Consider the following 14,974-nt stretch of genomic DNA (forward strand, 5'->3'; position numbering starts at 1 on the left):
AATGCTTTTAAACAAATACCAGTGAGGAGCACACCTGTTGTTTATCAAACTGCAAAAGCCAGGACAAATAATATTTTCAACCATTGTTGTCTACGCCAGGGCTGGTTCTAAAGGGCAGCCAGGTGGGGTACTGGCCCTAGGGCCCCTTGAGCTACAGGGTCCCCTGAGGGGCCCCTCTGCTCTGCTCCGCTTCTGCAGTCTGCAGCAGGAGCCGTGGATCGCAGGACAGGAGGAGCTTCCAAGCCGCCCTCCATCCCCCCTCTTCACCTACCTTTCTCTCTGCTGTTATTTGCAGTGCATGCAGAGTCGCCATCAATCAAGATGGCGGCCGAGGTTTCTGTAAGGGGCTGAAGCCTCTGCTGCCATTTTGGTTGATGGCAGCAATGCACACTTGTGCGTGCCATCAACCAAGATTGCGGCAGAGACTTCAGCCCCTTACGGAAACCTTGGCCACCATCTTGATTGATGACAACCCTGCGTGCGCAGTGCGTGCAGCCAAAAAAAAACGCAGAGAAAGGTAGGTGAAGCGGGGGGATAGTGGGGGGATGGTGGGCAGCTTGGAAGCTCCTGTCCTGCGAGCTGCACCCCTGCCACAGATGAGGAAGGGGAGCGGAGGGGCCCAGGGCAGGCTGGTGCCCAAGGGCCCCGGCATGCCTGGAGCTGGCCCTGGTCCATGCACTGGTAACCTCCAGGCTGGATTACTGTAATGCACTCTATGTGGGGTACCCTTGAGGTTGGTCTGGAAGCTGCAGCTGGTGCAAAATGCAGCGGCGAGACTGCTCACTGGGGCAGGGTATCGCCATCATGTCACCCCGCTGCTGAAAGAATTGCACTGCAGATACCACCTTATCAGGAGGTTCATTCTGCACAATATAGGAAATGGACCTTTAGTGTGTCAGCACCTACCCTGTGGAATTCCCTCCCCTTAAATATTAGGCAGGTACCATCTCTGCTATCTTTTTGGCACCGTTTGAAGACTTTCCTCTTTCAACAAGCCTTTTAGGTTGAGACCTATCCCAGTCTGTGTCTGTGTTAGAATTGCTTGTTAATATGTTCTTTTTAATAATATGTTTTTAACCCTTTTTAAAAAAGATGTTTTTAAAGTTTTTAAAAAAATGTTTTTAACGTTTTGTTTTAATGTATTTTAAGGTCTGTTTTTATGATGTTTTAAAGTGTTTTTAACATTTCTGTTTGCTGCCCTGGGCTCCTGCTGGGAGGAAGGGCAGGACAGAAATCAATCAATCAATCAATCAATCAATCAATCAATCAATCAATCAATCAATCAATCAATAAATGGTGTCTGAAACATGAGAATATTGGAGGCAGACACACCTCTAAGGGGAGATGGTTCCAGAGTTGAGCCCTACCATGGAGAAGGCCCTTCTGCACATCCACTCACCCTGAATTGTGCAAGGAACTGTGAGCGCAGCTCCCTTCTCCAGTGATCTTACAGATCAAATCCACTGGTATTGGAGGAGACATCCCTATAGATATTTGAGGCCTTAGCCATCTAAGCCTTTGTAAACCATCACTAATACCTTGAATTGAGCGTGGTAGCATACAGGCAGCCAGCGCAGAGCTTTTAGGATAGGTGTTGCGTGATCTCATTTTGCTGTCCCAGTTAATTACCTGGTAGCCACATTCTGCAACAGCTGCAGCTTCTGGACCATTTTCAAGAGCAGCCTCACGTAGAGCAAATTGCAGTAATCCAAACATGAGGTCAATGGTTTATTGATTCCAGGCTTATCCCGGTCCAGGAACAGCCATAGCGATCTTCCAATGGTGAGCACGGTGGATGCCATCTTAAATTTCCCACAATGCCCTGGAGTGTGTGGGAAATTTTTTAAATGGTGGGTTATAGCTATCTGCTATGGAAGGAGGGAGGGCTTAGTGTTTATGTGTGTGCATGTGTGTGCACAAGTTCTGGCAGCTGCCTTTGGATGTCAGGTGCGGATGCCACCCCTTATCTGTTATTTACTCATTTGTTTTTGTCCCCCCCCCTCTTTTCCTCAGCTATCTACAATTATGATGCTGTCCAAACTGTTGAACTCTCCTTGCAGGTTGGTGACACAGTTCACATCTTGGAGATGTACGAAGGTAAGGAGGCACTTGATTTTGGGGATAGGGTGGGTGAGTTCCCAATTCCTGTTGTTCTTCCTTTACTCCAGATTTAAAACTTGGGAGAAATACGCTAGAGAGAAGCAAGAGTAACCCCAAAGAGTGATCACATGTATTCATAAAAGTGATTTTCTATGTTAATTCCAAAGAGTGCTTGACAAGCTCTAAGTAGGTTGAAAAATATTGAGTCAGCCATGTTTGTTTTGCTACGAGCATATGGGCACATAGACAGCTGCCTCATACAGAATAAGATAGTAAGGCCATCTGGTTTAGTATTGTCTGCACTAGGATTGGGGAATCTTTGGCCCTCCAGATGCTGCTGTGCTGCATCTCCCATCAGCCCCAGTAAGGATAGCCAATGGCCAGGGATGATAGGAGTTGTAGTTCTGGAGGGTGAAAGATTCCCCACATGTGATTTCAGGCAGAGGTCTTTTGCAGCCCCAGCTGAAGATGTCAGAGACTGAACCTTGGATCTTGGGAATGTAGGGAACTGAGTCAGATCATTGTTCCATCATGCGAACAAAAGAAGAGCCTGCTGGGTCAGGCCAGTGGCCCATCTAGTCCAGCAGCCTGTTCTCATAATAGCCAACCAGATGCTTATGGGAAGCCTGAAAGTAGGACCTGACCTCAAGAACACTCTCCCTACTTGTGATTCCTAGCAATTGGCATTTAGAGGTATACAGCCTCCAACAGAGGAGGTACAATGTGGACATTGTGGCTAGTATTGTCTATACCAGTGGTTCCCAACCTGGGGGCCAGGACCCCCAGGGGGGCCGTGAAGTAATCCAGAGGGGGCCGTGAACTGTAAAGAAATGAATTATTTATTAATTTTTTAAAAAAAGTCTTCACTCCCTCTACACTGTCTGCTTTCTGCTGCCGCTGCAGATGACACCTCCCCCTGGCTCCAAACGAGAGGGGAGGCCTTTTCCTGAAGTGCCACAGTGTCTTTCAGGCGCACTAAGGGCAGGCATCTGCCTATAAAATACATGGCAGATGCCAAAGGAGGCTGAGGGTGGAGCTACCAGGAAGAAGAGGGGATTACTATCACTGATTCCCATCTCCTTGCACTGCCGCTACTGGCAACACCCTTACTTAGAATGAGAGGAGAGTGCTTTTTGTGAAGCAAAAAGAAGCAAGCCTGCAAAGAAAGGCTGCTTTCCCCCTTCCTTCTTGGCAGCCAGCCTGCCTCCCTGGGGGGAGGGGGTCACAATTTTTTTTCAGTTTATAAAGGGGGTCCCATGCTCATAAAGGTTGGGAACCACTGGTCTGTACCACTGTTCTTCAACCTTGGGTCCCCAGATGTTCTTGGACTACAACTCCCGTCCTCCCCAACCAGCTTAGCTATTGGTCAAGGGATCATGGGAGTTGTAATCCAACAACACCTGGGGACCAAAAGTTGAAGAAACTCTGGTTTATACTGTATTTATATGATCTACTTCAGTATTGTCTACACTGACTGATAGCAGCTCTGCCGAATATCAGAGTGGAGCCTTTTCTAGTCCTACCTGCAGACGCTGGGGATTGGATGTCTAACTCAGTGGAAAATTAGGAACAGGAGTTCAGTTCTGCAAACTTCAGCAACCGACTGAACATCACTACACAAAGCTCCTCTGGAGTCGCCTGCGAGGAAAACCCCCTGCTTGCTTAGCGCTTCGGCAAGGCAATTGGTTTCTTTCCACTTTGCTTTGACCTTGACACTGGAGATAGGGAGACAGAGCCTACATGTCAAAAGAGATTATGTTGCTGACGGGTGTATTTACAGAGAAGTGGGGGAGTGTTTTTGTAGAAGACGATTTCAAATGCACAAGAGCCAAAGTATTAGCTGACCTTGCAAGTGGGGAAGACAGAGTGAGGCGAAGCAGAGCAGATTTCTTTGCTTTCCAGTCTGAAGCATGCTTACTGGAAGAAAATTCAGCGTGCGTGTAGGTTTTCCCTGTTATTCAAGCAAAATCTTCAAGATAGGTTGAGCTGTGAGTTTAAATGGGAGGGGCTGTAGCCCAGTGGCAGAGCGTCTGCTTTGCATGCCAGAGGTCCTAAGTTCAGTCCCTGCTGGCATCTCCAGGTACGGCAGGGAATGTTGTTGCCAGTCAATAAGACAATGCTGAGCTAAATGGATCAGTAGTCTGACTGGCCATAAGGCAGCTTCCCTGTTACTAAGAACAACCCAAGAGGGAAAAAAAGGCCGCCTTCTTAACGGCTAATAAAATTCCATAGTATGGAGTCTGAAGAGCAGACCGTTTATGGCCGAGTGTCAATTGAGGAAAACATTTCTGCACTGGGTTCCCTTTTTTATTTTTTACATCCGTAAATACCGCAGGAACTTGCAACATTAACCTAGTTCTGAAAACGTGCCAAACCCTTGCACCTGCTTTTCTCCATTCCTTGTGATCACTTTGCCTGTGGATCGTCCTCATCTTTAGGAACCAGATAAACTATTTGTGAATATTTGCTGGGGTAGGGCCGTAGTTCAGTGGTAGAGCATCTGCCTTGCATGCAGGAAGTCCTGGGTTCAAGCCCTGGCATCTCCAGGTAGGGATGGGAGAGATCCCTGCCCAAAACCCTGGAGAGCCTCTGCCAGTCAGTGTAGACAACACTGAGCTAGATTTGACCAGTGGGTCTGACTCAGTATAAGGCAGCTGTGTGAATCAGTTCTCTTGAGTGCAGAGCCTTATATAGCCAGAAGAGCACCACCCACACACAAAAGGGAGATTTTGACAGGCTTTGGGATGCCCTGAAGTTTCCAGAAGTACAAAAACACCCGCCTCCCCCAAAAAACTCACTACTCCAGTGAGACCTGAACGTGCTCAGTGGCCACAGAACACTTGAGTGTCTTTTGGGTTGGGAAACTAGACTGAGGGGAAAAGAATGGCATATTCCAGAAAAGGATGTGTGTAGCTGGCTGGGATGCAGCGAAAGAGCACTCCACTGCACCATTTTGTTGCAGTTCTTAATTTGGTTTTGGGCTTTGTGATTTGATGGACCTTGTATATTGGACAGCAGTGTGCGTGTGCTACAATTGCTGTTGCAGGTCTCAGCAGTATTTATCAAAGAGCTGACCTGTTACAATTTGTTCCCGAACTGCAAGGCTAAAATTGGCGTCTGGTTTGTTTTTCAATTATGTCTGTTCGTGACAATGTCAGCATCCATATAGAAGACACACTATTCTTGTTTCTAATCATGCATGCTCCGGCTCGCTTATACTGATTAGTTTAGCTTGTGTTTATTATTTATATGCTGCTTGTTTGTCGAGACAACCCAAAGGGGCTTACGTTAAAACCTTAAAGTAAAGTAGAACAAGATGAAATACAGAGAATAAATCTATTCTGCTGAATAAAAATGGCAGCAGTTAAAAACAATTTAATAAGGCAGCAAATCAAATGTATAATATCAATATAATAATCAAATAATAATAATTATTATAGCAAATGTGAAAGAAAATTCTAAACAACAGATTATACATTATGCCAGTAGTTTCCAAACCTTCTCCCCCCCCCAACCACTTGAAAATTGCCAATGGTCTTGGCATACCACTTAATGATTTTTCTGCCTCAGCAGCAATTGTAATATGCTGTGCTAGATACCGTATGATTTTAATTGCATTTTAATTGCATTTTTATAGCTTCTTCATATAAATATATACATTTCTTATTTTATTGTACTATCATTTGTATTCCATAGAATTCAAATTATTATACCATAAAATACAGTATAAGAAATAAAAGAAGCAATAAAAATGCAATTAAAGATCAATATGAATGTTCTGCGCAGACATGCTGTGGACCACCTGAATGAATCTCATGGACAACTGGTGGTCTACAGTCCACAGTTTGGGAACCTCTGCATTGAACTACAGATTATGCATTAAAAGCTTTAGATTTCTTCTGGGGCCTGTCAACATTCTCTTCCCTTCCCCTCCATGTATTATAATTAAGCAATATATAAAATAATAATAATAATTATTATAATAACCACCGCCACCTTGGGAAGGAAAGAGAGGGTTACATTCCCCAATGCAATCCCAAGCCCCATTGGTGGCCCCTCCTGTGACTGCAGTGCATGTTCAAAAGTGTGCATGTTAAATGCAAATGCACACATAGGGTTGTATGCAAGATAACACTAAAGAGAGTTCTGTCAGTGCAAGCATTTCTGCTCACCCAATGGAACGATCTCCCGTCTCCTCCCTTGGTGCGCTGTTTTAGAGGTTTTTCCTGACCTTGCGGAGTAGATTTGTAGTGGGTGTGGGGGCACACAGGAGCAGGAGGGGGGATCTCATTGCGCTAGCAGGAATCTTTGCACAGACTTCTACTAGCACAGCAAGTTAGTTGAATATGGCCCATAAGGTTTCATTTCGTCTCATTTTTAGTTTGTATACCGCCTGTCTACATCAGTGCACTCAAGGCGGTTTACTAGCATAGAAATGACAAAAATATACAGAAGTATACTATCCTATAATGCTACAAAACAAGCTTAAACAACAAATGTTACAAAAATACACAATATTACATATAAAAGTGTTGCACCAATACAGGTTACTATTCAATAAACCTCATACCAGTCCCTTCTGCTTCTAACATACACACCCTCTCAGGCTCCTGGCTCTCACCCAGGAATCCATCCATCCATCCTGGCTCTCACCCAGGACCCAACACAGCTCACCCCCAGGATCTCGCAACAAAGAAGGGAACTGGGAACTGCTTATATCATCATCATCATAAAAAAAACACTCTGCTTACATCATAATAAAAACAACTTCGTTCGACATCTAAGGCCCTCCTCCGAGTACCGTCTCACCGAGAGGCTCGGAGGGTAATGACAAGATCTAGGGCCTTTTCGGTGGTGGCCCCCGAATTGTGGAACAGTCTCCCCGAGGAGGTACGCCTGGCGCCTACGCTGCTATCCTTTCGGCGCCAGGCTAAAACCGTCCTATTCTCCCAGGCATTTTAATATATTTCTATGTATTTTACTGTTTTAATGTTTTAGCTATGTTATTATGAATTTGTATGTTTATCTGTGATTTTGTTCATTTATTGTATTATTGTATGTTGTACACCGCCCAGGGAGCCATTGGCTATGGGCGGTTTATAAATAAAATTAAATAAATAAATAAATAAACTTAAAGCTTGTTTTTATGAATAAACACTAAAGGTTGTATAAGGTTGTATCCAAGGTGGCACTAAGTTAAAGTCACTTGGTGGTATACATGTTCCGCTTGCAAGATGTTTTGCACAAGAGAAAGCATCAGCAGGTTGCTGGTAGCTTTGTTGCACAATAGATTATGCAGCTGTAGCATTGAATTCCTCTATCACACAACATTAAAATTCTGCTCGCCACCAGTGCAAGAGAATGATAGATGCAGCCAGTTACCTCACTTTTAGTTTGGCTTCTCGTGAAAAAACAAGTGAAAGAAAGCCAGAGAAAAAAAAGAAACAACAATAATTTTTATCCAAGGAACAACTACAAACCCATAGAACTGGAGTCAGACAGAGCTGCCCCTGTGTGAATAGAAGGGCTCCTTTAGGTTGCAGAAGGGATCCAGCTGGAGGAAGTGGGGCAATTTTTACCTTTCCCCCCTTCCTGCTACAGGACGGTCCTATAACCCTCTGGAGCAGCTCTTCAGGAGGCACAGAGCTGCAGGGGGAAGGAGGAATCAGCAAAGTTCAGCTCCCTGCCCCTTCCTCCAACAGGAGTACAACTCTACTTATTAATAAATTTGGATCTAACCCACAGAAAATACAAAATCTGCAATTTAAAAAAAAAATCAAATATATTTTGGTATAGTTTACTGCTGGAAAGGGGGTGGGTGGGAAGGGTCTTGAAATCTCGCCCTACAACCACTGAAGTCCCCTCAGACATCTGCGACCTCATCACACACTGCCTGCATTTTTGTTCCAATACCATAAGGACTAGAATCATGGTGGTTTTTTTTTTTTTTTTAAAAAGGTTCCAATATGGAATAAAGACAGCTCTGTCCATAATTTTGCTGGACGACACCTGCTTTTTGTGATGCATGTGAATGGGGGAGTAGGATCCCTGTAGGGTTAATATAACACAGCAAGGGGAAAAAATCTTTCCCCTTCAGCCACCTACTAAAACTTTTCTGCCCCTTCCCCCAAACGTATAAGGCTTCTGGTTCAGGCTACCTAGCTGGAGACTTGGTCAGAAGTGTTATTCTTCTGGGCTGGGGATACAGTGTGACATTTGGTTTTTGGGGGGAGGGGGGTTCCTCCCCTTGTAATACCATATTAGCTGTGTGGATATTATTTTAGTTCAGCTTATGCACATCACATTTGTACCGCAGAGACTTCTTCACAGAATTTAATTTCCAGTCATCTCTAATTACTCCTGACCCTATTGATGTGCAGTATTGATTGTGTCCCACATTAGGTTTTTGTAGCAAAGAGATCTTCGCAAATGCTTAAAACCCTATGATTATATATGTGTGTGTGTGTGTATCACAAAAGTAATTAAAAATAGCAGCAGCAACAAAATATTTTCTTTGCAGCAAATGGGTTGAGCCGGTTCTGGTTTCAACAAGCCAGTGATCCCATAATAATAGTCATCATTACTAGTGAGATTTTTACTTGCTTCAATCAGCCCTAACTGATCTATTCTTGTTTCAACAATTGCTGGTAAATCCGAGCTGATAGCTTCTGCGGATTCGCTTCTTTAGTGGGTAGACTGAACCCCTAAGGCTGCAGTCTTATGTGCATGCTTCCCTACAAGTAGGTCTCATTGAACTCTGGAGCTTTCGAGTGAAATAGAAATATATAGAATTGCAGCTGTCTTGGGCCAGCTTTCCCCAGCCTGGAGTCCTTTAGATCAGTGTTTCTCAACCAGGGGGGCATATGAAGGGGTGTGTGTGATAGTTTCCAAAAATATGTACAATATAAGCAAAAATCTAACATTATTAAAATATAAAAGCATGACGTTATGTTCAGAAGGTGAGAAGATCATATGTATCTTATTACATGACCTGTATGACATCATAGGTGTGCAGTAGTTCAGCATTATTACAGAAGTCAGGTTTGAAGGGGTGTGAGTCGGATTTTTATGTTAGGTAAAGGGGGACATGGGTTAAAAAAAGGTTGAGAAACACTGCTGTAGATGATGCTGGACTACAGTTTCCATCATCCCTAATTATTGGCCGAATTGGCTGAGTCTAGATGGGAGTGGTAGTCCAACAACATTTGGAAGGTTAGAGAAGGGCGCTGTATGCAGTCATGTGGGAGTAAGCCCCATTGAACTTCCTCTCTCATAACACTAGAACTTGTGGACATCCGATGAAACTAAATGTTGGAAGATTCAGGACAAAAAAAGTACTTCTTCATGGAGCAGATAAACTATGGAATTCGCTCCAACCGGAGGCAATGATAGCCACCAATTTGGATGGCTTTAAAAGAAGATTAGACAAATTTGTGAAGGAAAAGGCTACCAATGGCTACTAGCCCTGACTGGCTAAGTTCTATCTCCACAGTCGGAGGCAATACACTTCTGAATCCCAATTGCTGGAAACTGCAGGAGGGGAGAGTGCTCTTGTGCTGAGGCCCAGCTTGTGGGCTTTCCATAGGCATCTGGTTGGCCACTGTGAGAAGAGGATGCTGGACTAGATGGGCTACTGGCTGGATCCAGCAGGAATCTTATGCTCTTAATGGAGCTTACTTCTGAGTAGATATGTATGGGATTGCAGCCTGTCTCATGCCATTTAAGGCTGTAGTTCTACACATGCTTGCCTGTGATAAGCTCCATTGTACAAACCTTGCAAGTAAGAATGCATTGGATCGTGCCATTACGGTTTTATTAACAGTTTTGAATATTTAATTTCTGATGATAAAGTCATGTTTCTTTTTTCTTTTTTCTTCCTTGGCAGATTGGTACAGAGGATACACTCTTCGAAATAAATCCAAAAAGGTACACCACCATCATCACCATCCATTGTTTCTTTTCTTCAGTTGTGTGTTTACATTAAAACCCTCTTGTACCAATTGCGCATTCTGTTGTGACTATTAATCAGAATATTATCATGCCGTCTTTTTCTCAAATCTATTCCAAAGCTTTGATGGCATTGGTAAATAAATGTTTTCAGGGTGGTGTGTGTGCTGCAGTTTTGTGGTCGTATTGCAAAAGTGTAAAGCTTTGATGTTAGGTGAAGAAATGAGCATTGGAATACCCAGTTGTGCACAATTTCAGCATTTTCTAAAAAGTGTTTCTGACTTTGAATGATTTCAGAATTAGGCTTCAAGTTCTGTGGGTGGTGCTAGATGAAATTTGGTGGAACTCAGAAAGCAGTGAAGCTCAATTTGCACTGGTTAGTGGGTGGAATGTCAAAGCCCTGCATAGCTCTTCAGCTGACTCAGAGAGGCAAAATGGATTGCGCAGAATGAATTAAGTGTGTGATGGAACAATCTCACATTGTTGGATTAAGCAAAGCAAAACCCTGTTACTTCATGAATAACGGACTGCAGACATGTTGCCTGGAGTGGACCTTGAGACTGCAGAACCTTTGATTAGAAGCAGGGGCTCTTTTTGGATAAAAAAATATTGCTTGTAATATAGTGGGATCTGCATCCCCAGCCTATGATCATCTACCTGGTCTCCTGAACAGATCCTATGCACTTATGCTCTGTTTGCATATGGTTGGTATCCCACAAAAAAAACCCTGTTTCACAAGCATATAGAAAAGACCACCTTCTGGACAGTTTATCATATATAGTATCTATGCTGTCAACCACCTGAAGTTGTGTAGATTGGGAGCAGGCCTTGCTGCTGGGTTCTCGCTCCTTCCTGCTTTATGCTTATTCATTGTACCCAGTTTTCTTTTCTAAAAAGGGTTAAGATACAGTTGCTATGCAGAACATCCATTGCATAAAACCATATTGATATATTTATGAGGGACCGCAACTAGCAACTATACTTCAACGTCTTGCATCCTGCTTCTTGAGGAAAGCTTTTGCATAATTGCATTTTCAGCTTGTGCCAATGGGTATTTCAGTGGTAGATATAATTCTAGGAGACGTACGGCTATGCGTATGCCGGCAAAATGTAATTGAAGATATAATTCATTATATTCTATGAGACGCTCTGTACGAGGCACCTAGAGAGCCATTCTCGTGAGACCTTATTAGTGGTTTCATGGATTTTACAGACTTGGTAAGATTTCTTACTTGCTGGCTTACTAGATAAATGCATAACCTATATAAGACAGCATTGTGTGCTTTTACAGCTGAAAAATATTAGAACCAAGTAAGTGTAGTCAATAGGGATGAAGGATAAGTTTTTCTGGTCTGCATTTGTAAGGTAACTGGCCTAATTCCCAACCCTGCACTAATATACAGATTGGAACGTAATTTTGCACTTCTCCGAATTTTGCAATATACTCAGCTTAAAAAATAAGAGGGGAAATTGGTGTACATTAAGATAAACTGGGTTGTTGTAACCAACATGCTTCTACTCAGAGTAGACTCAGTAAAATTAATGGACCTAAGTTAGCCATGTCTATTAATTTCAGCAGGTCTGTTCCTGAGTAGCATTGGGTACAACCAACTTTGTTTTACTCAGGGTAGACCTACTGCAATTAATAGATCTAAGTTTGTCATGTCCATTAATTTCAATGGGTCTGCTCTGAGTAGGATTAGCATTGGATACAGCCCATGCAGAAATGCATACACTGAGATCAAATATGTATTTAAATAAGAATGCTATTATGCATTGAAAATAATAGTAGATTAATGTGGAAACAGGACTGAACAGACTTATGAATAAACATGTGAAATTGACACAGATTGGAAAGAGGCAGATCTGCCCCTCCCTAGCAGTCAATTGTAGTACTGGCCACAGTGATCACTTATGACAGGAGTGAGGGAACCTTTGGCCCTTCAGATGCTGGTTTACTCCACCTTCCATTGGCCCCAGATAGCATGTCCATTAGTCACAGAGACTATGGGTGTTGTAGTCCAGAAACATTTGGAGGGCCACAGATTCTTCACCTCTGTTCGAGAGTAGAAAGTTGATACCCTTCTTCTACAAGTGGTGAATGCACACATTTTTCTTGCAGGCATAGTCTGTTGCACAGCTCAGTTTTTCTGGCTTAACTGTAATGTATAGCAGCTTTATTTTTCAGTTGCCACATAGAAAAATGAGTAGTCTTTTATTGCGAGACAGCTTTCTGCTACCAGAATCTGTTTTCTGAGATTTGCAACTTTTGGGGGCTTGAAACGGTCCTGTTGGATTTCCATGATGAGCAGGTCAAAGTCCAACAGATCCCTTCTCTATCTTAGAGCTTGTCCATTGAGTCAAAGTGGGATAATCAATGCCTTTCAACTGCTTTGGAGCAGTTAGCTTATTGACATTCTGTGTGAAAGCAAAGGGTCTTTGGGCCTCTTCCAATCTATGGAAATGATTTGCAAAAAACAAACTAAAACTAGTGAGTAGCTGGAGCTCCCCATAGGATTTGAGCCTTCTGCAGCTCCTCAGATCTTCAATTTGCAAATCATTTATCTTCCTGGAAGACTTTCGTCCAGTGAGATTTGTGCCTAATGCTGTCAGCGTCTGAGCCGTTAATGGATGGCAGGCAAGTGGCTCCACAAAAAACCCCAAATTTAGTGCTGCATTTGTTCTTTGGTGCAATTTCATGTGGCCTTTGGGTAATTGCATAAAATGGGGAGGAAGGGGGAAATGGGCAGAAAAGGGGGATGGCCCCAGAGAGAGAGAGAGAGAGAAAAGAGGGGAAGAAAGTAAAAAGGGGTGGCCAATTTGTGGCCCATGACAGATTATCCCATGGGGAAAGCACCTTTGAAAGAAAAAAGGTCTCCCAGCCCTGCTTTAAAATGTAACCTAGAGTTGAGAATTGCACGTACAACATGTACAACATTTGTGTGTACATTTATGGATTGATTATACTTGTGCTGCTTTTCCACCAGACAAACTTATGGACACTAAGGCTGTCAATGGCTACTAACTGCAGTGACTCTGTTCTTCCTCCACTGTCAGAGTGGCCTGCTTCTGAAGACCAGTTGCTAGGAACTGCAAGTGGGAAAAGTGCTGTTGCATTCGGGTCCTGGCTTGCAGGCTTCCCATAGGCATCAGGTTGGCCAGTGTGAAAACAGGATGCTAGACTAGGTAGACCTTTAGCCTGACCCAGCAGTGTTTTTCTTGTGTTCTCGAGTGGCCCTCAGAACAGCTTACAATCAACAAATCAGTAAATGTACATGATGATAAAAAAGAGATGGCTGCAATCCTATGCACACTTATCAAGTGTTATTGAACTTGGTGGGATTTACATTTATGTAAGTGTGGTGTAGTGGTTAATGTGTTGGACTACAGCCTGGGAGACCAGGGTTTGAATCACCACACAACCATGAAGCTCACTGGGTGACTTGGGCCAGTCACTGCATCTCAGCCTCAGAGGAAGGCAATGGTAGACCCCCTCTGAATACCGTTTACCATGACAACCCTATTTATAGGGCTGGCGTAAGTCAGAATCGACTTGAAGGCTGTCCATTTCCATTTTCAAGCAGCTATAGGGGTGGGCTGTAAGAATCGAAACAAGGGAGTCATTAGATATCAAAAAGCAAAGTTTGCTGTCTTCAGTGTGTGTGTGTTTTTGTTAGCCAATATTGAAGCTTTGTTCTCAGAACAGAATTTCACTTAATTGTCTTAAGTGTGCATAGAGATGTAACATTTCTGGAAATTTTGAAGCCATGGAAAAAAATGGAAAATTTTGGAAAAATTGAAAAAATGCCATATTAGCACTTTTTACAGGTTGAAAGTCACTTTGTTACTTCAGGAACATAAAATGTAATTCTGTACAAGTTGGTTTGGCATAAAAGTATCACATTTGGTATATTAAAAGTATATTTTACTCAAAATATTACAAATTGAATTTACTTTTTAAAAATTTCCCTTTTTTTGTAACAAATGGAGCTACCAGCTCCTGAACTGTAAGGAATCTTTTTCGTTTTGCCAGTTTATGAGGAGCAGGCAAAAAACAAGTTTAAAAAAATCCAGAAGAAACCATCAACATTGATAACAAAGAAAATTATTTACATCTCCGCTAGTCCTCCACAGCGTCAAGCAGACATAAAGCACCCATTTCCATAAAAAGAACTGAGAAAAAGGGGGACCAACATTTTATTCATCATGCTAAAATAAAACATTCCATAATCCATTTTTTCTTTTTCTTTTTTCAATTGTTCCAATTTTTCAGAAAGAAAACAAAAAAGGCTTCAGAAAAAAATCCAATTTTTTCCAGTTTTTTCCCATGCCTTCACATCTCTAAGTGTGTATATCAGGAGCTGTGAATCTGGCCTTTTACCAGGCCAAATTGAATATGTTACTATTAGTATATATAGCCCTCTTACCTCTAGGACAGCCTTTCCCAACCAGTGTGCCTCCAGATGTTGTTGGACCACAATTCCCATCTTTCCTGATCATTGGCAATGCTGGCTGAGGCTGATGGGAGTTATGGGCCAACAACATCTGAAGGCACACTGGTTGGGAAAGGCTGCTCTAGGATAACCTTATCCTATATGTATCCAGTCGACTGCTTTGACCTGTGGAGCTGGAACTTTTACAAATGCCACATAATATTCGTCGCTCACTTGCAAGATACTGATCTTTTAGTGGCAGCACCTATTCTCTGGAACTCCCTGCCTATTGATGTTAGGCAGGGGCCTCTGTTTTCGGTTTTCAACATCTGCTAAAAAACTTTTATTTAATGAAGCCTATCCAGACATGTCTTTTATCGTGTACATTTGTTTCTAAAATGTCAGCTTTTATTTCTCTTTTGATAATTCTATTATTTTTACTGTTTTTACTGTTACTTTTTAATGTTTTAATAATTTATACATTTCAGGTAAAA

The 14,974-nt window shown here is 42.7% G+C and overlaps 1 protein-coding gene across 2 annotated transcripts in view; it reads left to right on the plus strand.

Moving 5' to 3' along the window:
* DOCK5 (dedicator of cytokinesis 5) overlaps positions 1 to 14,974 on the plus strand; it is a 201,228-nt gene that overhangs the window by 42,192 nt on the left and 144,062 nt on the right. For both annotated transcript variants that reach the window (XM_061593185.1, XM_061593184.1), the window contains exons 2-3: positions 2,014 to 2,097; positions 9,986 to 10,026. In XM_061593185.1, the coding sequence (XP_061449169.1) occupies positions 2,088 to 2,097; positions 9,986 to 10,026 (51 nt within the window). In that variant the 5' untranslated portion in view covers positions 2,014 to 2,087. The remainder of the gene's footprint in view (positions 1 to 2,013; positions 2,098 to 9,985; positions 10,027 to 14,974) is intronic.

The sequence above is a fragment of the Rhineura floridana genome, chromosome 12, assembly GCF_030035675.1.
Source record: "Rhineura floridana isolate rRhiFlo1 chromosome 12, rRhiFlo1.hap2, whole genome shotgun sequence".
Taxonomy (NCBI): domain Eukaryota; kingdom Metazoa; phylum Chordata; class Lepidosauria; order Squamata; family Rhineuridae; genus Rhineura; species Rhineura floridana.